Below are 22,846 nucleotides of genomic sequence, written 5' to 3' on the forward strand. Positions count from 1 at the left end.
TTCTGGACTATTGCAATGATCATATGGTTTTTTATACTTTCTCTTGCTGATGTGATACATCATATTGATTTGCAAATACTGAACCACCCTTGTATCCCAGGAATAATTCCCACTTGATCATGGTGAATGATTTTTTTAATGCATTGCTGAATTCACTTTGCTAATATTTTGTTGAGGATGTCTGCATCTATATTTATCAGAGATATTAGCCTGTAGTTCTCTTTTTCTGTACTGTCTTTATCTGGTTTTGGTATCAGGATAATGCTGCCCTCACAGAATGAATATGAAAGCTTTCCTTCTTCTTGTTTGGAAGAATAGGTATTAATTATTCTTTAGATGTTTGGTATATTTCACCTGTGAAGCTGCCTGGTCCTGGATTATTTTGTTGGAAGTTTTTTTGTTTTGTTTTGTTTTTGATTACTGATTTCAGTTTCGTTGCTGGTAACTGGTCTATTCAAATTTTCTATTTCTTCCTGATTCAGTTTTGGGAAGCTATACATTTCTACGATTTATCCATTTCTCTAGGTTGCCCAATTTGTTGGCATACAATTTTTCACAATGTTCTCTTATAATCCTTTATATTTCTGTGGTGTTAGTGGTTATTTCTACTCTTTCATTTCTGATTTTGTTTATTTGAGTCCTTTTTTATTTTTTTATGAGTCTGGCTAAAGGTTTATCAATTTTGTTGATCTTTTCAAGGAACCAGATACTGGTTTCATTGAACTATTCTATTGTTTTTTTTTTTTTTTTTAGTTTCTATTTCATTTATTTCTGCTCTAATCTTTCTTTCACTAGTCTTGGGTTTTGTTTGTTGTTCTATTTTAGTTCTTTTAGGTATAAGGATGGTTTGTTTATTTGACATGTTTCTTGCTTCCTGAAGTAGGCCTGTACTGCTCTAAACTTCTTTTTCAGAACAGGTTTTGCTGCATCCTAAAGATTTTGGACCGTTTGGTTTTCATTTTCATTTATCTCCATGTATTTTTTTAAATTTCCCCTTTGATTTCTTCATCAAGAAGAAATGTTGACCTATTCATTTAACCTCCATGTATTTGTGTCCTTTCCAGATTTTTTCTTGTTGTTTATTGCTAGTTTCATATTGCTGTGTTCAGAAAAGATACACAGTAGAACTTCAATCTTTTTGAATTTGTTGAGACTTATTTTGTGGTCTAATATGTGATCTATTCTGCAGAATGTTCCATGTGCACTTGAAAGGAGTATGTATTCTGCTGTTTTAGGGATGGAATATTCTGAATATATCTTTTAGATCCATCTGGTCCAATGTGTCATTGAAAGTCACTGTTTCCTTGTTGATTTTCTGTCTGTATGATCTATCTATTAATGTAATGGGATATCAAGTCCCTTTCTATTATTGTATTACTATTGATTACTTTATGTTTGATACCAGCTGCTTTATGTATTTTGGGTGCTCCCATGTTGGGTGCATAAATATTTACAATTGTTATATCTTCTTGTCAGACTGTTCCCTTTATGATTATATAGTGTTCTTCTTTGTCTCTCAACAGTCTTTTTTTTTTTAATTTTTTAAAAAGTTTTTACTTATTAATTTTTTTTGTACTCTTTATACCCAACATGGGGTTCAAACTCATGACCTGAGATCAAGAGTCGCATGCTTCTCCAAATGAGCAAGCCAGATGCCCCTAACAGTCTGTTTTAAAGTTCATTTTGTCCAATGTAAGTATTGCTCTACCCTGGCTTTCTTTTCACTTCCATTTGCATGATAAATGCTTTTCTATCCTTTCACTTTCAATCTGCAAGGGTCTTTAAGTTGGAAATGAATCTGCTGTAGGAAGCATACACATGGGACTTGGTTTTGTCTTTTTTTTTAATCCATTCCATCACACCAAGTTTTTTGATTGGAGCATTTAGTCCATTTGCATTCTAAGTAAATACTGACAGGTATGTATTTACTGTCATTTTGTTAATTGTTTTATGGTTGCTTTTATAGTTCTTTTCTGTTCCTTTTTTCTCTTGCTCTCTTCTCTCACGGTTTGCTAGCTTTCTTTAGTGATATGCTTGTATTCCTTTTTCTTTACTTTTTGTGTATCTATTACCGGTTTGTAGTTTGTGGTTACCACTAGGTTTATATATAACATCTTACGCATTTAGCAGTCTATATTAAGTTGGTGGTCACTGAAATTTGACCCCATTCTTTACTCCTCACCACTCCCCATGTTTTAGGTATATAGTGTCACATTTTACATCTTTTGTTAGTCCCTTGGCTGATTTTTATAGGTACACTTATTTTTACTGCTTTTATGCTTCCTATTTTTCTTACTACTCCTACTTATGGTCAGTCTTTCCTTTCCAGTCATAGTCCCCTTTAACATTTTTGTAGGGCTAGTGTAGTGGTGATAAATTCCTTTAACTTCTGTTTGTCTGTGAAACTCTTTATCTCTCCTTCTATTCTGACTCATAGCCTTGCTGGATAGAGTATTCTTGGTTGCAGGTTTTTTCTTTCAGCATTTTCAATATGTCATGCCACTCCATTCTGGCCTTCAAAGTTTCTACTGAAAAATCAGCTGTTAGCCTTAAAGGGGTTCTCTTGTATGTATCTGTTTTTCTTGCTTCTTTTAAAATTCTCTCTTTATCAATAGTTTTGGCCATTTTAGTTACTATCTGTCTTCGTGTGTACCTCCTAGGGTTGATTTTGTGGGGGCCTCTCTGTGCTTCCTGGATCTGGATTTGTTTCCTTCTCCATATTAGGGAAGTTTTCAACTGTTATTTCTTCAAATAGATTTTATGCCCCCTTTTCTCTCTCTTCGCCTTCTGGGGTCCCTATTGTGTGAATGTCATTATGCTTGATGGTGCTGCGAGTTCCCTTAGTCTATTTTCTTTCTTTTTTTTTTTTTTTAAAGATTTTATTTATTTATTCATGAGAGACAAAGAGAGAGAGAGAGAGAGAGAGAGAAGCAGGCTCCCAAGGAGCAGGGAGCCCGATGTGGGACTCGATCCCAGGACCCTGGGATCATGACCTGAGCCGAAGGCAGACGCTTGACCATCTGAGCCACCCAGGCGCCCCCCTTAGTCTATTTTCATTTACCATTTTTTTTTCTCTCCCCTGTTCAGTTAGCTTTCCATTACTCTGTCCTCCAGGCTGCTGACCTGTTCTTCTGCTTCCTCTAGTCTCCTGTTTATTCCATCTAATGTATTTTAATTTCAGTTATTAGGTTCTTAATTTCTGATTGGTTCTTTTTCATGTTTTCTTTTGAGATTCTCACTGAGGTCCTCTATTCTTATCTCAAGTCCAGTGAGTATCTTTATGACCATTACTTTAAATTCCCTATCAGGCATATTACTTACCTCTGTTTCATTTAGTTCTCTTGCTGGGATTTTGTCCTGTTCTTTCATTTGGGACATATTCCTCTGTCTCCTCATTTTGTCTAACTCTCTGTTAGAAACTCTCTGTTTCTATGTGTTAGGAAAGTCAGCTACATCTCCTGCTCTTGAACGTGGTGGCTTTATGAAAGAGAGGTCTTGGAGCACCTGGGTGGCTCAGTCATTAAGTGTCTGCCTTCAGCTCAGGTCATGATCCCAGGTCCTGGGATCAAGGCCCACATCAGGCTCCCTCCTCAGAGGGAAGCCTGCTTCTCCCTCTCCCACTCCCCCTGCTTGTGTTCCCTCTCTCGCTGTGTCTCTGTGTCAAATAAATAAATAAAATCTTTAAAAAAAAAAAAATGAAAGAGAGGTCTTATAATGGCCTATAATGCAATGTCCCCTGTTCACCAGAACCTGGTACTTCAGGGGTGTCTCCTATGTGTGTTTTATGCACCCTGCTACTGTGACTGAGTCTTCAGTCCAGCCATCTACAATGGCTCTCTCTGCCTGTTGTGGGCAGGGTTGGTCCCTGTGTTGTTAGTGGGCCAGTCTGGGGCCACCATGGACTTAAGTTGAAACAGACCAAGAGTTTGCCAGAGATGCAGTAGCACTGAAGTACAGGGCACTTTCCCTTTGTTGTCCCCTGAGAAGCTTTTGCTGGTGGGCAAGGCCTGCAGTTGGACATGATATCTGCCTCTAGCCCACTGTTGGGGCTGCAACTGTACTGGTGTGTATGGTTACGTTTCACTCTCTCCGGAGCAGGAAACACTTTGGAGTGGTGCTGGCTCCTGTCAGGGCCACTTGCACACTACCAGTCTCATGGTACCACTTTGGATGGGCTCTGGCCAACGGTGTATTGGAGGGGGCATTTCCACAGGAGAACATGGAGGCAGGTGCACCAATAGCAAGCTAGGAGGAGAGTGTTGTTGCAGCACCCTAGTCCTTGTAGATGCCTGTGTATCTAGGCTGGAGGCAGGGAAGGAAATGATACCCCTCAACTCTTCTATTCTTGAAGAAGTCCCTCAAAGATCCCTGCCTCTCCAGCACATGTTCTGAGATTAGGAAATAAATCTCCTTCCCATATATCCCAGGCATTTTTCAAAAACTGCTGTTTCTATGCTGTATCTCAGCAGGACTGTTTGTTATTCTATCTCTTTAAATGTGAGGGCTCCACCCTCCTGGTTCCCCCAGAGCCAACCTTAAATTTCCAAGTACTTGAGGATTGTCTACTTATCTTTATGTTGATTTAGAGCTTAATCCCACTCTGGTCAAAAACTGTACTCTCAATATTTTCAATCCTCTGAACTTTGTAGGGACTTGCTTTTTGACCCAACATATGATCAATTTTCTCAAATGTTCTTTGTGCACTTGAAAAGACGATTCAGGCAGTTGTAAGATGCAGGGTTCAATACACATCAACTAGTTCAAGTTTTTTCATCCTGTTTTTCATATCATTTACATCCTTACTAAATTTTTATCCATCAGCTATTGAAGCAATAATGTTAAGACTCTTCTAAAGTTAGAATTTTCATATCTCCCTGACAGGTTGACCATTTTGTCATTATGAAATACCTTTATCTGAAGTAATGTTTCTCTGCCCTAAAATACACCTTAATATTAGTATAGCTACACCACCTTTCTACTGGTTAGTCTTTGCATGCTATATCTATCCTTTTGCTTTTAACCTTTCTGTATCTTTATATTTAAGTATGTTGCTTGTTAACAGCATATCACCTGAGAATTTTCAGTTGGTTTTAACCTAGTCTTTTAATTGGAAGTATCTTGCCTATTAACATTTAAAGTAATCACCAATACATTTGGACTTATACCTACCAATCTATGTATTTTCTTTACTGACCTAATTTATGTTTGTTTCTCTCATTTCTTGTCTTTGTTTACATTTAAGAACCTTTCATCCTTTCCTGTAGGTTTCTCATGTTTATTTCTGTATTTCCAATTCCAATTTTTCTTTCCTTAGCAATGTAAAACTACAGAAAAATCTAATCTTTTTTTCCTGTTTAGCTTCTTAGCCTTTTACCCCATGTAGCTTAAGAACTCAAAAAATGCCTTGAGGGAAAAACCTCTAAATTTCAGGGTTATGTCTGGATCATGGTCCCTCAAGTCCCGGCAATCCCAAACTCCAACTTTTGTCTCCATAGCTCTATGAGATTCCTAAAAGTTTTGCTGACTTTTCTAAGTCTTGAATGTGGCCCTCTATTCGGAACCTTGGTTTCTTGTCCTACAACAAAAATTGACAAACTCCCACTAGGAGAAAAACATCCCACAGACACAGATTCATCACTCTGCAATTATCTTCTCTCCTGGATCTACACCCCAAAAGTCCAATCTGCCTGGGCAGCTCTCTGATGTTCAGTAACATTTTCTTCGGATGTTCTCAGCATGGATATTAGTTTGCCACAAGCTATTCCATCTTAGGTGGAAGCAAATGTCCATGTACAGATGCAAATTCTGTACATGGACTGTAAACAACACACACACATTTATATTACAGTTCAGATTTGCACAGTATTGTCACGACTGTCAATATATGACTAATAAGTAAAAAAAATACGATTATATATCAATAAAAGCCTGAAATCTTTCAAAACTCATTGCCTCCTTGAAGATAAAGTATCAGAGTACATGTTTAGTATCTTTTAGATCTCTGTGTATCCAAGTAGAAAAATGTAAAAACACCAATAAGCTGGTGGATTTTGCTGTAATGTTAAAATCTTTAGTTATAGCCTACCACTTTCAAGACAATTCCTAGGAAGGCTTATGAGTATTTAATGAGGTAGGAAATCTTTAAAAGCAGTGTTTTAATAAACTGTCAGCAGTGAAACCAGTTTAGTAGCTCTCCCAAGTAGTAAAGGTAAATATAGTTCCAGGAAAATCAATTCAATTATTCAAATATATCCTTATATATACATATATATATATATATATATATATATATATATATATATATGCTAGATCATGACATAAAATATATTTCTGTGATTTGTGGTCAAAAAGTTTAAAAACCACTGCTCTATAAAACCATCAAAGAGGACTTGATTTCTTTCACAAGGCAGAAAAGATCAACAGATCTGTTATTTTTTACTCATAGGTGATAATTTCTTACCTTTTTAGAGCACTTGGCTGTGGTTTTCAGACAGCATTTCTTATGGCAAGCATATTTGCATACTGAAAAACAGGATAGGAATGCAGCACTTTTAGAAGTCTGTACATCAATGACAAGAAAAAAAGTTTACAGCTTTATTTTGGACATAATTTTTTTCTTTAAATCTGATACTGCTGTAATATCATATACATACTTGGTATGGTATTAGAATAAAAAAGGATTTAACCCATTCTATTTAGAAAAATGAAGTTGAAAAACATGCCTAAATTTCTAACTACTATCTATGAAAAAGCTTTGAATCTTTAAAGACTGCCTGCTTCTCCCCCTGCTCCCATTATATTCCTACAGAATACTTTCTTTCTGACTTGATTCACAAATTAGTCTTTATGCTCCCCTAATATGCCTGCTCTACAATCTGTTGAAGTGCCAGAAATACCGATTAAAAATCATTCCAATGGGTAAGAAAGGCATTACTGCCAAAGACCCTTACTAAAATGAAAACAAGGTACATAGCACATTAAGATAGAAGAAAAGCCTTATTATCTTAGAAAGTCCAGAACAGAGCTCTGAGGAACCAGAAGATAAACAGTATCAGTTGTGACTGGGAAGACAAGATAAAGAAAATGTTCAGAAGAGACATTATTCTTTGGAGCAACAGAGAACAGAGTGGCTAGGCAGTTGATAGGTGGGAAGAAGCAGTGAGAGGAGAATACTGAAATATATTTGAACTAAGTCATTTTGCTACACCAGCTCTAGCTCCTGGATATCAACACCTAAAATCCTTCTTGAGCTTCTAAAGTATAACTTGTGGGGTTTTCAAAGCTGGAAGGGAGGCCGTATCATTCTGCTGATGAAATCACCAGTATAATCACAAAGAAAGTTAGTTAATTCTATTAAGAAATCAAACCAAGCTCACCCAAGTCATAAAAAAAGCAGATTTTTTACATTTTCAGTTTCAAAACACAGAGAAAATTATGCCAAACCTACAAGATTCAAACTAACATTCAACAGTCAAGTTAATGGCAAACTACTTCCCATTTTGTTCTCACTATAATTTTTAGACTACTAATAATAAAACAAAAAAGAAACCACTGTTGAACGATAGAACAAGTGAACATATCTACCAATAGTGGTGATTTCACTACAGCAAACATGACTTTCATCCTTGTCCTACTGGACAAACACTTCCTAATATTTCATTCATTCAATTCTGGCCCACTACTAAGCAAAACCTCACAGAATTACTGAAAGCACCAGAGTAGATGTATGGCATGACAGAAGTGGAAGCTAAAGGTCCTCTGTAAGCCAGAACAAAGGTGACCTAAAAAAAAGTTTCAACTCACATTCTAGGACTTATATATTCTAATGAAAAGATTAGAGTAGAAAAAAGTATCTTTTTGGTTATAATCTAATAATTTTTTCATTAATTCATCCATCCATCTACCCAACAAAAACTTATCAAAACTTGTAATACCAGAACTGTTCTAGGCACTGGTGATACAGAAGAAACAATTAAGTTTCCTGACCTTACAGAGCATACATTCTAGTGGACAGAGTGAAAACAAGAAAACAAATACTTAATATAATTTTGTGTAGTGGTAAGTGCTATGAAGACTATTAAGCTGAGTAAGGGGACAGAGAATTAGGGGACCAAGTGGCATTTTAGATATAACAGTAAGGAAAGAGTTCTCTAAGAGGTAACATTTGGATGGAGACATAGATCAACTGAAATAGTCAAACTAATATCTGGGAGAAGAGCATTTCAGATAAAGTAAGCTGCAAGTACAATGAGCAAACAACAGCAAAATATCTAGTTTGGCTAGAGAGTAGGTCAAAGAGGATAGTGAGAGGAGGCCAAAGAATCAGGAAATGTAAATTACCCCTTTATGTTAAAAAAGATATGAGTAAACTTAGAAAACAGAAATGTTAAGTGGTTTAAAAAACTCCTCAAAGATCACTCATACTGGCTAATAAATACAGTAACGGTATGGTGAGAGGGTAGGTGTCTTCCCTCAGAGCAGCTCTTCCTCTGGCTTCAGAGAAGTTCAGAATGAGTCCTCAGGTTATTAGATGTGGATAAAAAGCTTCTAGAAGAGTTGCTTGGCCGTGAGTCCAGAGGGCAGGGACAGGACCCTTCTTAGCCACAAGCTTAAAGTGGGACCCCTGGGAACCTGGGAAGTCAGTTCAGGTCTCTGGACTTTATTTTGTGCTTCGAAGAATGGATATATGGGGATCTCACAAAGTACATGGGTTCTGCCAGATGTGACAAGATTTTATAGCAAAAAGAAGGTTCATGGTGAAATGTCTGCAATTGCTGCAATGAATTCCTTAAAAAAAAAAAATCACTCATACTTACATTTGCAAACAGAGGCTCGGTCCATTATCCATATCAAAGAAGAACAGTACTCACAGTATGTAGGGATGCTATACTGTGTAGCCTTAAAGATGTGACCATTGTGCTCTTCCACCTGAATGAAAAAATATAGCTATTTATGTTAAAGCCAACATAGTAAATGCTGCCCTAACACGGTCAGCCAGTGGGGAATCCTCCAATCCCTTGTTAAGTCTTCAATGGACACTTATTCCAGGAATAAACACGATCTTCTGAGAAAATAAACAAAAGCAATACATTTGGTCCCTGCTTTCAAAAAGCTAACAATCTGGTAGGGAAACAAGACCAACTTGTATGAAAATTAGAAAGCAATGCTATAAACATAAGAGAACTGTCTTATGCGACTCTGAATCAGCATGTAAAATAATAAAAGAAATGGTCCTCAAATTTTATTTTAGCCTCAAGAGCCTTTTACATTTTTGAAAATTATTATTGCTCTCAAAGAACTTCAGTTTATATGAGTCATTACCTATTAATAAATACTGTATTAGAAATTAAAACTGAAATAAATTTTGAGTATTTATCCAATTCACTTAACATAAACACTAAACATATTACATGCTAACATAAGTAACATTTTCATGAAAAACAACTATATACTTAAACCAAAGTGGTGACAAAAGGGGTACTGTTTTACATTTTTGTAAATCTCTTTTATGTCTGGCTTAATGAAAGAAAACTAGACCCTGGGCGCCTGGGTGGCTCAGCTGGTTAAGCAACTGCCTTCGGCTCAGGTCATGATCCTGGAGTCCCGGGATCGAGTCCCGCATCGGGCTCCCTGCTCGGCAGGGAGTCTGCTTCTCCCTCTGACCCTCCTCCCTCTCATGCTCTCTGTCTCTCATTCTCTCTGTCTCAAATAAATAAAATCTTTAAAAAATTAATTAATTAATTAATTAAAAAAAAAAAGAAAACTCGATCCTAGGTATCCATTTCTGCATTCAATCTGTTGGCACCAAGAAGTTTAGTTTGAAATACATGAAGAAAATCCACCTTCATACAGACATAAAATTGGAAAATGGGACTGAGATGATGGTTATGACTGTATAAATTTACTAAAAATCATTGAATTGTATACTCAGAAGGGATATACTACATTGGAAGTACATTTGCCTCAAGCTGTTTGAAAAAACCTTTTAGTCTATTCTGTACTTCAAATGGACATTCTACCTATACATGATTTTATAGTGTTAGGCATTGGTCATCTGGAAAATACTGGTTCACTGAGTTATGCGACTCTTCTAAATGTTGGCACATTTCATTATACTCTATCAAAAGGTCACATTCCTTCATATTACCACCAATCTCATCAGAAAATTCTTTACTGGAAAGTTGTCACACTCACAAGTTTTCTACAATTCTAATTTTGCTTGAAAGCTTAAACTTTACAAATATTAACAAATATTGTTAGGTGTTTTCCTTGAAGTGACAGAGTCACTTTTAATTCATTTTCAAAAAATGTCTGCCAAGTACCAAAGTCTAAATGAGTATAGCCTTGTCAATAAAGTAAAAGTGATGTTCTATGAAAAAAGTTGCTAGAAACACATGTTGATACAAAAACCTGTACACAAATGTTCATAGCAGCATTACTCCTAAGAGTCAAAAAGGGGAAAAACCCCAAAGTCCATAAATTGACCAATGGGTAAATAAAATGAAGTGTATCTATACAGTGGAATATTATTTGGTTATAAAAAGGAATGAAATACTACACATGCTACAACATGAATGAATCCTGAGAACAGTATGCTAAGTGAAAGAAGACACATACAAAAGGCCAATATTTTATGATTATTTTTTTTTTACCAATATGAAATGTCCATAAAAAGAAAATCCATTGAGCCAGAAGGTGATTGGTAGTTGTCAGGACTGGAGGAAGAGAGAATGGGAATGACTGCTTATTGAGTAGGGACTTTCTTTTGCAAGTAATGAAAATGTTCTAGAATTATATAGTGGTGGTAGTTGCCCAATATAGCCAATATACTAAAACCCACTAAAGTATATACTTTAAACGGTTGAAATGGTGGATTTTAGGTCATATGAATTTTGTCAGTTTTCTAAAACTTTAAAAGTTTTTTAAAACTAGATCAGTTTACAGTTCCATTATACAAGTGATTTTTTTTTTTTTTTTGAGACAACCATCATATGCAGCTATAGCATACTTCCCATTCCCATCTGGAGAAACTGCCTTGATTTGTGCTAAGTTGTCAGCAGTTCACTCATGATTCCTTTTGTTCAACTCAGTGAAAAAGGAAAATAATGTCATTATTATTATGAAAATAACTTTAATTTTGCAAAATCCCTGAAAGTAGCCCAGAAACTCCTGCGTATCACTTTGAAAACTCTTAGATTAAAGAGTTTATATAAGTACAGAAAAAGCATAGAAGGATATATACCATACTGTTAACTACAATGATTACCTCTGCTGAGATAAAACACCCAGTAATAAATATAGCATGAAATAATTAAAAACTATATATGAAAAGCTTTAAAACCCACTTAATGGACACAAAAATAGACTTGCACAGATGAAAAGAAACAAAATCATAAAGATGTCAGTTCTCTGTATGTTAATTTATAAATATAAGGTAATCCAAGTAAAAGTACTACTAGATTTCTTCCCCTCAAAGAGACAACTGAATTCAAAGCTACTATGGAAAAACAAGTAAAAATAGCTAGAAAAGATCTGAAAAAAAGAAAATTAGGGGGGACGCCTGGGTGGCTCAGTCAGTTAAGCATTTGTCTTTGCCTCAGGTCATGGTCTTGGGTTCCTGGGATGGAGCCCTGCATGAGACTCCCTGGCTCAGGGGGCTCCCCCACAGCGAGAGAGAGAGAGAGAGAGAGAGAGAGAATGTGTGTGTGTGCTCTCTCTCTCAAATAAATAAAATCAATGTTTAAAAAAAGAAAAAGAAAACTAGGGAGGACTTAGCCAGATAATAAAAGCTCAACAGTTAAAGTAGTGTGGAACCGACTCATGAATACTCAGATCAATTAATGGAACAGGACAAAAAGATCCAAGATAAAGGGGAAATCAGAATGAAAAAAAGGTGACATCTCAAAGTAGATAGGTACAGCTGGACTTCAAAATAAATGATGATGGGTTTGGAAAGAGGTAAAATTAGATTTGTAATTCATACAATACACTAGGATAACTCCATAAAGACCAGAATTTAAATGTAAAAAATGTGGCCATTAAAGTATTAGAAGTAAAAAAACTGAGAATTTCTTTATAACCTTTAGGTGGGGGGAAAGTCTGTGACTCAAAATTCAGAAGCTACGAAAGAAAAGATTGGTAAGTCTAATTTCATAAAGGTAAAAATTTTCTACATAACAAATAATATTAAAAGGCAGCATCGAGAGACAAACTGGGGAAACATATTTACAACTCATATCACAGACAAAAAGTAATCTTCCTCATATATGAAGTTCACAGAAACTGAGAAAGAAGACCAAACCCCAACAAAAAAACAAGCAATGAACATAAATATACATGCTACAGGAAAAAAAAAAAATCTAAATGATACTGAAGCATAAGAAGATACTCAAACTCACCAATAATAAGAGAAAAGCAAACTGAAACTACAGGGAAATACAATACTCCTTATCTACCAAACTGGCAAATCTAAAAATTTAACAACCCACTTTCATAGCTGAAACTGAGAAATGCGATTACTCCTTCAGGTAATAAAGGCAGGACCCTATATTATCTATAACCAGAAAGTCCAATCCTAGGAATCCCTGTCCATTCTCTCACACACACCTGAGTTATCCCTCATGCCATTATTGTTTATAACAGAAGAGAAACAAACCAATGGTACAGAAAGGAATATTAGATTTCTAGGCACAATTATTATATTAGTTTTCTATTGTTGTTGTAACAATTTACCATAAACTTGGCAGTTTAAAACACCCATTCATAACCTCCCAGTTATGAAGTTATGAAGGCTAGAAGTCAGACACAACTCTCACCAAGCTAAAAATCAGGTATTGTCAGGGCTATGTGCCTTTCAGGAAGCTCTGGAGAATACAATTTCATTCATATTGTTAACAAAATTCAGCTCCATGCAGTTGTAGGATGGAAGTCCCATTTCCTTGCTGGCTGTTAGCTAGCTGTTGCTGTTCTCAGTTTCTAATAGGCCATTCACATTCCATGGCTAACGGTTCCCCTTTCTCCATCTTCAAAGCTACCAACAGCGGACTGCATCCTTCTCATGCTTCCATTTTCTCTGACTTCTACCTATGTTTTCTGCATCTTTCTTCAACTACATCTCTCTGACTCTTCTGACTTCCTCTTCTGATTATATTTGGCTCATCTGCACAATCCAGGATAAACTTTTTATGTTAAAAACAGTGAGGTGATTAGCTATGTTAATTTGAACTGCAGTGCCTAGATTAGCGTTTGGTTGAATAACCAGGGGACAAGAACCTTTAGCAGGACAGGACTTCTTAAAGATTCTGTCTACCAGAGACACAGAGTGATTTCCTAAATATATTGTTCAATGATAAAAACAAGACACAAAGGAGTATTCTACTATTATATAATATGCTAAATTTTGTGTGAGAAAGGATAGAAAATAAGCATATGCCTTATTTCTTATATTGGATAAAGAAACATTGGGAAAATAAATAAGAAACTAACAACAATATATACCTGTACAGGACAAAGAAGGGAAAGGGGCAGTTAAGACTTCTCAGTATACACACTTTTCAAAAGATGTTTTAATAATATAAGTGTATTATCTATTAGAAAAAATACTCTTCAAAAAGAAATTATTTATATCAGTACAGACTCAGAGATTCTTATTTTATTCAATGGATTATAATCTTTTCCTGTCCTTTATTTCAATGCTCCAAATGTCACGAATTTGTTCAGTGGGAGTCCCTTGAGGCTATAAATTAGAAGGAAAAACTCATCTTTATGGCAAAAATTCAACTAATGAATACAGAATGAATGATGGAATTTTAAAAAACACTATTTGGCAACCATCACAGTAATAACTGATTTAGGCGAGAATCATCAAGGGATATTAAAACTAGTGGGTGAGAGTTTGAAGGAATATAAGGATATTTACATAGTCTCAAGTATCTTCCCAAAAGATACTCAATTACAAAGGAAAATAATAGTAAATTTGGTAGGGTTTTTTTTTAAGAAACATCCTTATGGACATCAAATGTAATGGGGCAGAGAGATATCATATCTCCTGATATCAAACACTGAAAAAAAACACAGCATCTCTTCTGTGGTATTCCATGCCCAAAACACATAACCTGAATCTAATCATGAAGAAATATAAGACAAACTCAAACTGAGGAACAATTCTGAATAACTGGTATATGTTCCTCAACAATGTCAATGCAATGAAACCCTAAGACTGAGGAATTGTTCCAGATTAAAACAGCCTAAAAAGCCATGACAACTGAATATAACAAAGATCTTTTGCTATAAAGAGACAATATTGGTACAATTGGTGAAATCTGAATAAATCTGGGTGAAGAAACATAGGGTTTTTTTTACTTTTCCTGAAAATTTTCTGTAACTACAATTATGTCAAAATGAAAAGGGGGCAGGGTAGAGGAGAAGGATAGGAGGGCCATGGAGGGGCCATGGAGAGGAGAGGAGAGGGGAAAGAAACAAAAATGAAACAAGAACTGATCTAGGTCAGTGAGAAGACAAGTAGAGAATAGTGAGAAATAGGCTGGACAAGAATACAGGGGAGACCATGCAGCCCTTTCAAATCACTCATGCATTCACTCGTTCAGTTAAATATTTATAGATGCTTACCATCTGTTAGGAACTGGAATAAGTATTTGCTTGTAGAAAAGAACGCTAACGATATCCATTAGAAAGAATTTATTTTAAATAGAGTTGCAAAGCTCTAGCTGGGCACATGACTGTCTATCTAAAGTTTATATATTCCAGCTTCTTTTGCATCTATGAACAGCCACATGAGTGGTTCTGGACAATGAAATGTGAATATAAGTGATGCATGGCACTTGTAGTTCATGCCTAGAGTTATGGGCTCTGTTGCCTTTTTTCTATCTCTGCTGACTGAGATGCAGACCAAGAGATTGAGACCTGAAACAGTGACTTTGAAAACAGGTATTGATAGCAGATGGTAAAAGTTCCACAGTACAATGGAAACAAAAAGAAAAAAGTAACTGTTTCTATATATGAAAAGGTATCATGGAGAGGGAAGGAGGTAATGATTGAGTTGAATCCACAGAATTGAGCAAAGGCACAAAAAAGAATAGTATGCTTAAGGAAAAGTAAGTACTTTTTAAGATACTTATTTATTTGAAAGAGAGAGAGAGACAGAGAGAGAACGAGCAGGGAGGAGGGGCAGAGGGAGAGAGGGAGAGAGAGAGAGAGAGAGAGAAGCAGACCCCCTGCTGAGCAGGGAGCCCAATGCGGGGCTCAATCCTAGGAACCTGAGATCATGACCTGAGCTGAAGGCAGCCACTTAACCGACTGAGCCACCAAGGTGCCCCAAAGTAAGTACTTCTATTTAAGCTGGGAAATACACAAAAACAGCCTCCAACAAATTGCAAAAGAAATACTCAACCATCTTTAGAAATTATGCAAGAAATGTTCTGTGATCATTCAAAATCCAATTGGTAAAACTTAGGGAAGCATAACTGAACTATAGTTTAATTCAGAAAGCTTATATATTAGTAACCATATTCATTCTATCTCAAGAAATGATATATTAACAGGATAGAGTTAATCTGCATGAAGTCTATAAAAGGAAAGCTTGGCTAGAATTGGGGTTTTTGTCTAACATCGTCTAGAGGCAAATGACAGCCAGTTCACAAGAATGAATCCCTGATTTTTTCTTCTGATGTTAATCGGTACCAATACAAATCAGAGAAAAAAATTAAAAAGGAACAATTGGTGAGTAATTGGTGAATAAGATTTTAATAGTGACTATTTCTAGCAATGACTGTGTTCTATTCCTTACTATTTTCTCTGTATTTCCAATGTTTCTTAATAAATATGTATTAATTTAAAAATACAAATGTAGGAGGAGTCTGAGCTCATCCTGTCCCATGTTTACAAGTAGGTATCACCCGTATCCAAATCAATAAACCAGACAGTGAACTGAAGACAGGCAGAACAAACTCCACAACTAAATATAGAGAACAAGCTACATCTGAAAGGTTAAGAAAATCAGAAAAGTAAAGGGAGGCTTCCCACAGGAGGGAAGGAGCTACATGTGCAGAGAAGGCAAAGAGATGGGTCCTGGCACCAGGTAGCTCACATGGGGAAGAATAATCCCCATAACGTTTGGCTTTAACACCCAAAGGAGCTGAATTCAGTGAGTTTGGAAAACCAATGGGACTTGGAGCCTGGAGCTTTAAAAGTCAGCTGACTCAGCACTGGGTGACCTGGGAGGGCAAGTGATAGCTGGGTCACCGCCCTCAAAGAGACAGCAGCTTGCCTGGAGAGGCAACATAAAAATGGCAGTTTACACAATGCTGGGGGCAAACAGGAGACCCATATGTTAATTATGCTTTGGGAGCCTTTTGGGGGATTTCTTTGAAAACGAAGGAGCCCGCAATCACCATTTTTCTCCCCCCGCCCCCCAGCAAAAACACAGAGCCACCTGGGGGAGGTGGGGCTGCACAGACACTTGTAGCCTTGGCCCAGGGATCAGAGGAAAAAAAGTTTTCTGTAGATGTTTTTCTTTATTTACTTGAGACAGACAGAAAGAGAGAGAGAGACCCCGCACGAGCTGGGGAAGAGGCAGAGGGAGAGGGACAAGAAGACTCTCCACTGAGCAGGGAGCCTGTAGTGGGGCTCCAACCCAGGACCCTGGGATCATGACCTGAGCCAAAGGCAGATGCTTAACCAAATCTGAGCCCCCCAGGCGCCCCACAGGGAAAATTAAGCTGCATGCACCCTGCCCAGCCACCAGGTGCACTGCTGCTGCCTTGCCCCACAGCAAGTAGCACTGCCCCGCCACGCACCCCCAGCCACCGTCACGTACCAGGCCCAATGAAACCCAGCCGTCACTGCACGGTCACAGCCAGCCTCACGCCCCCAGCCATTGCGGCGTGTCACGGATCCATCATAAAACTCGTGGCCCAATGCCACTTTTGCTGACAATGTGCCCTGCTCCCAAGTTCCCTGGTGGACATATCCTGTCAGAGCTGGCCTGTCTGGGTCCCACTAACGCCACAGAGAGTAAGCACGGCCCACAACAGGCAGGGAGTCAGCGCAGATGACTGCACTGAAAGAAAAAGTGACCCAGACACAACAGCAAGGATACTCTCCTGAAGTGCCAGGTTCTGGTGAACAGGGGACACTGCACTGCAGGGCACTCTGGCACCTCCCCTTTGTTAAGTCACTACTTTCAAGAGCAGAAAACATAGGTGACTTTCTAGACACAAAGAAACGGACACAGAGAGGCAGACAAAATGAGGAGACAGAGAAATTTATCCCAAATGAAAGAACAGGACAATGCCATGGCCAGAGATCTAAGCAAAAACAGATATAAATAACATGTCTGATAGAGAATTTAAAGCAATGATTATAAGGATACTCACTGGACTTGAGAAAAGAGTGGAAGACATCAGTGAAGCCCTTACCACAGAGATAAGGAACAACACAGCAGAAGTAAAGGGCTCATTAAACGAAATGAGAAACACACCTGATGGAATGAACAGCAGAATGGAAGAAGCAGAGGACCAAATTAATGACCTAGAAAACAGAGTAATGTAAAGTAATCAAGCTGAACAAAAGAGAGAGAAAAGAATTATGCAAAACAAGAATAGACTTATTCTAGGGAAATGACTGACTCCATAAAACACAGTAACATTCGTATTATCACAATTCTAGAAGAAGAGAGAGAAAAGAGGGCAGAAAATTTATTTGAAGAAATAACAGTGGGAAACTTTACTAACCTGGGGATGGAAAGAGATATTGAGAACCACAGGAGGCACACAGAACTCCCATCAAAATCAACAAAAGCAGACCCACACCAAACCATATTGTAATTAAATTTACAAAATATAGTGATGATGAAAAAAATCTTAAAAACAGCAAGAAAAGAGAAGTCAGTAACTTACAAGTGAAAACCCATGACTAGCTAGCAGATTTTTCAACAGGAACTTTCTAAGCCAGAAGGGAGTGGCATGATATATTCAAAGTACTGCATGGGAAAGATCTGCAGCCAAGAATACCCTATCCAGCAAGGCTATGATTCAGAACAGAAGGAGAGATAAAGAGTTTCCCAGACAAACAAAAAACAAAGGAGTTTGTGACCACTAAACCAGCCCTGCAAGAAACACTGAAGGAGACACTTTGTGTGGAAAGGAGAGATCAAAAGTGACAGCATAAAACTAAGAAACACAAAAGCAGTAAAAATGAATATTTCTGTAAAAAATCAGTCAAGGAACTCACCAAAAAAGGGACACAAAATATAACATACACCTAAAACATGGGGGAGAAGAGGAGAAAAGAATGGGGTGAAACCTAGAAGACCATCTGCTTAATATAGACTGCTATGTGAAGAAAACCTTACGTACAAACCTAATGGTAACCATGTATCAAAAACAAAACTAATTAACATGCAAAGAATAAAGAGAAAGAAATCCAAATAAATCACTAAAGAAAATCAGCAAACCATGAAAGTGAGAAAGACAAGAAAGGATCAGGGAAAATCTTCAGAAACAAGCACAAAACAAGTAATAAAATGGCAATAAGTATGTGTCTATCAATAATTACTTTGTATGTAAATAGACTAAAAGCTCCAATCAAAAGACACAGAGTGTCAGAATGGATAAAAAAACAAGACCCATCTATATGCTGCATACAACAGACTCATTTTAGACCTAAAGACACCTCCAGATTGAAAGTGAGGAGATGGACCTAAAGCATCAGAATACACATTCATATCAAGTGCACATGGAATACTGGGTCACAAATCAGGCCTCAAGCAGTATGAAAAGACAGAGATCATACCATGCATATTTTCTGACCACAATGCCATGAAACTTGAAACAAGACAGTAATACAGGCCTACCTCAAGAAGCAAGAAAAGTCTCAAATACAAAACCTAACTTTACACTTAAAGGAGCCAGAAAAAGAACAGCAAATAAAGCCTAAAGCCTAAAACCAGCAATTATTAAGATGAGAGCAGAAATAAATGATACAGAAATTAAAAAAAAAAAAAAAGAAAAGATCAACAAAACTAGGAGCTGGTTCTTTGAAAGAATTAACAAAATTGATAAACCCCTAGCCAAACTTATCAAAAAGAAAAGAGAAAGTACCCAAATAAATAAAATCACGAATGAAAGAGGAGAGATCACAACCAATACCACAGAAATACAAACAATTCTAAGAGAATGTTATGGGGGTGCCTGGGTGGCTCAGTTGGTTGGGTGTCCAACTCTAGATCTCAGCTCAGGTCTTGATATCAAGGCCGTGAGTTCAAGCGCCATGCTGGGCTCCATGCTGGGTGTGGAGCCTACTTAAAAAAAAAAAAAAAGATTATGAGCAATTATATGCCAACAAATTGGGCAATCTGGAAGAAATGGATAAATTCCTAAGAAACATATAAACTACCAAAACTGACACAGGAAAAAGCAGAAAACCTGAACAGACCCATAACCAGCAAAGAAATTGAATCAGTAATCAAAAAATCTCCAAATAAACAAGACTCCAGGGCTGGATGGCTTCCCAGGGGATTCTACCAAACATTTAAAGAAGAATTAATACCTATTCTTCTGAAGCTGTTTCAAAAAATAGAAATGGAAGTTAAACTTCCAATCTTGTTCTATGAGGCCATCATTACCTTGATTCTAAAACCAAAGACCCCAGTAAAAAAAAGGAAAATTACAGACAAATATCCCTGATGAACATGGATACAAAAATTCTCAACAAGATACTAGTAAATTGAATCCAACAGTACATTAAAAGGATTATTCACCATGATGAAGTGGGATTTATTCCTGGGCTACAGGGGGGTTCAATATCCACAAATCAGTCAACATGATACACCACGTTAATAAAACAAAGGATAAGAACCATATGATACTCTCAACAGATGCAGAAAAGCATTTGACAAAATATAGCATCCTTTCTTGATTAAAACCCTCAAGAAAGTAGGGATAGAAGGAACATAACTCAACATCATAAAGGCCATAATACGTAGGACCTCACAGCTATATCATACTCGGGGAAAAACTGAGAGCTTTTTACCTAAGGTCAGGAACATGACAGGGATGTCTACTCTCACCACTGTGTTCAACATAGAACTGGAAGTCCTAGCCTCAGCAATCAGAAAACAAAAAGAAATAAAAGGCATCCATATTGTCAAAGAAGTCAAACTTCCACTATTCACAGAAGACATGATTCTCCACGTAGAAAACCCAAAAGAGGGGCGCCTGGGTGGCTCAGTCATTAAGCGTCTGCCTTTGGCTCAGGTCATGATCCCAGGGTCCTGGGACTGAGCCCCGTATCGGGCTCCCTGCTCAGCAGAAAGCCTGCTTCTCCCTCTCTCACTCCCCCTGCTTGTGTTCCCTCTCTCGCTGTGTCTCTCTCTGTCAAATAAATAAATCTTAAAAAAAAAGAAAGAAAGAAAGAAAGAAAACCCAAAAGACCACCAAAATACTTAGAGAACTGGTACATGAATTCAGCAAAGTCACAGGATACAAAACCAACATACAGAAATCTGTTGCATTTCTATACACCAATAATGAAGCAGCAGAAAAAGAAATCAAGGACTCAATCTCATTTACAATTGCACCAAAAACCTTAAGATACCCAGGAATAAACTTAACCAAAGAGGTAAAAGACCTGTATGCTGAAAACTACAGAAATTGAAGAAGACACAAAGAAATGGAAAAACATTTCATGCTCATGGATTGGAAGAACAAAAATTGTTAAAATGTAAAAAAAAAAAAAAAAAAAATCTATACTACCTAGAGCAATCTATACTGCAATCCCTGTCAAAATACCATCAACTTTCTTCACAGAGCTGGAATAAATAATCCTAAAGAAACCAGGAAAGACCCTGAATAGACAAAGCAATCCTGAGAAAGAAAAAGGAAAGCTGGAGGCATCACAATTCTGGACTTCAAGTTATTTTACAGAGCTGCAGTAATCAGAACAGTATGGTACTGGCACAAAAACAGACACATAGATCAATGGAACTAAACAGAAAATCCAGGAAAAAAACCCCACAAATATATGGTAAATTAATCTTTGACAAAGCAGTTAAGAATATGCAATGGGAAAAGGATAGTCTCTTCAACAAACAGTGTTGGAAAAACTGGAGAGCTGCATGCAAAAGAATGAAACTGAACCATTTTCTTACACCACATATAAAAACAAACTCAAAATCGATTAAAAACCTAAATATGACACCCGAAATCATAAAAATCCTAGAAGAGAGTATAGGCAGTAATTTCTCTGACATCAGCCGTAGCAAAATTTTTCTAGATATGTCTCCTAAAACAAGGAAAACAAAGGCAAAAATAAACTATTGCGACTACATCAAAATAAAAAGCTTCTGCATAATAAAGGAAACAATAAACAAAACTAAAAGGCAACCTATGGAAGGAGAGAAGATATTTGTAAATGACATATCCAATAAAAGATCAGTGTGGAAAATATATGAAGAACTTATTAAAACTCAACACCCAAAAAAACAAATAATCCAGTTAAAAAATGGGTGGAAGATATGAATAGACATTTTTCCAAAGAAGAGATATAGATGGCTAACAGACACATGAAAAGGAGCTCATCATCACTGATCATCAGGGAAACAGAAATCAAAACTACAAGGAGATATTACCTCACACCAGTCAGAATGGCTAAAATCAACAACACAGGCAACAACAGATGGTGGCGAGGATGCAGAGAGAGGGGAAACCTCTTACACTGTTGGTGGGAATGGAAACTGGTGCAGTCACTCTGGAAAACAGTATGGAGGTTCCTCAAAAAGTTAAAAATAGAACTACCCTGTGATCCAGCAATTGTACTACTAGGTATTCACCTTGCACACCGATGTTATAGGAGCATTACAACTAATAGCCAAATTATGGAAAAAGCCCAAATGTCCATCCACTGATGAATGGGTAAAGAAGATGCGGTTTTTACTCAGCCATAAAAAAGAATGAAATGTTGTCATTTGCAACAATATGGATGGAGCTAGAGGGTATTATGCTAAGCAAAATAAGTCAGAGAAAGACAAATGCAATATGATTTCACTCGTATGTTGAATTTAAGACACAAAACTAATGAGCAAAGGAAAAACAAAGAGAAAGAGGCAAACCAAGAAACAGACTCTTAACTATAGAGAACAAACTGATGGTTACTGGAGGAGAGGGTGGTAGAGGTTGGATTAAATAGGTGATGGGGATTAAGAAGTACACCTGTGATGAGCACAGGGTATTGTATGGAAGTGTTGAGTCACTCTATTGTACACCTGAAACTAATGTAACACTGTATGTTAACTAATTGGAATTAAAATAAAAACTTAAATACACAAAAAGAATAGCCTTCAAGACTTTTTAGTCATGTGTATATGGGGGTATACATGTACATATATTTGATAAAACAAAAAGTAATTTAAGAGATTTGATACATGCATAAACAGATCAATGAATAAGAATAGAAAATTCAAAATTAAATACAAATATATTTGGAATCAAGTATATTATAAAAGTGATATTTCAGTGAAAAAGAAATATATCAACAGTGTTCAGACAATTGACATGCTTTTAAAAATAAATCACACTTTGATCCCTATCTTACTTGAGACTAAAATAGATTCCAGATGATTACTATTTTTAAAGGAAACAAATCAAACAATGTAATAGCGAAAGGCATGGGAAAAGTAAAAGAAAATTATTGTAATAAACATATAATTATTTGTCTAAGAAAGAGAAAAACCTCAACTATAAAGAAAACTGACAAATTAACATTTCTATAATAAACAAATCAACTATAAACAAAATAAAAAATCCCACTCAGAATATCCTGAAAAAGGAAG

At 36.7% G+C, this 22,846-nt stretch overlaps 1 protein-coding gene across 11 annotated transcripts in view; it reads right to left on the bottom strand.

The window, feature by feature from the left end:
- MYO9A (myosin IXA) overlaps nt 1-22,846 on the bottom strand; it is a 271,185-nt gene that overhangs the window by 49,648 nt on the left and 198,691 nt on the right. For all 11 annotated transcript variants that reach the window (XM_081831336.1, XM_081831342.1, XM_081831337.1 and 8 more), the window contains 2 exons: nt 8,817-8,928; nt 6,461-6,522 (listed from right to left, as the gene is read on the bottom strand). In XM_081831336.1, coding sequence (XP_081687462.1) covers nt 6,461-6,522; nt 8,817-8,928 — 174 coding nt within the window. The remainder of the gene's footprint in view (nt 1-6,460; nt 6,523-8,816; nt 8,929-22,846) is intronic.

Source organism: Leptonychotes weddellii, chromosome 9 (genome assembly GCF_054177405.1).
Source record: "Leptonychotes weddellii isolate Sample4059 chromosome 9, ASM5417740v2, whole genome shotgun sequence".
Taxonomy (NCBI): Eukaryota; Metazoa; Chordata; class Mammalia; order Carnivora; family Phocidae; genus Leptonychotes; species Leptonychotes weddellii.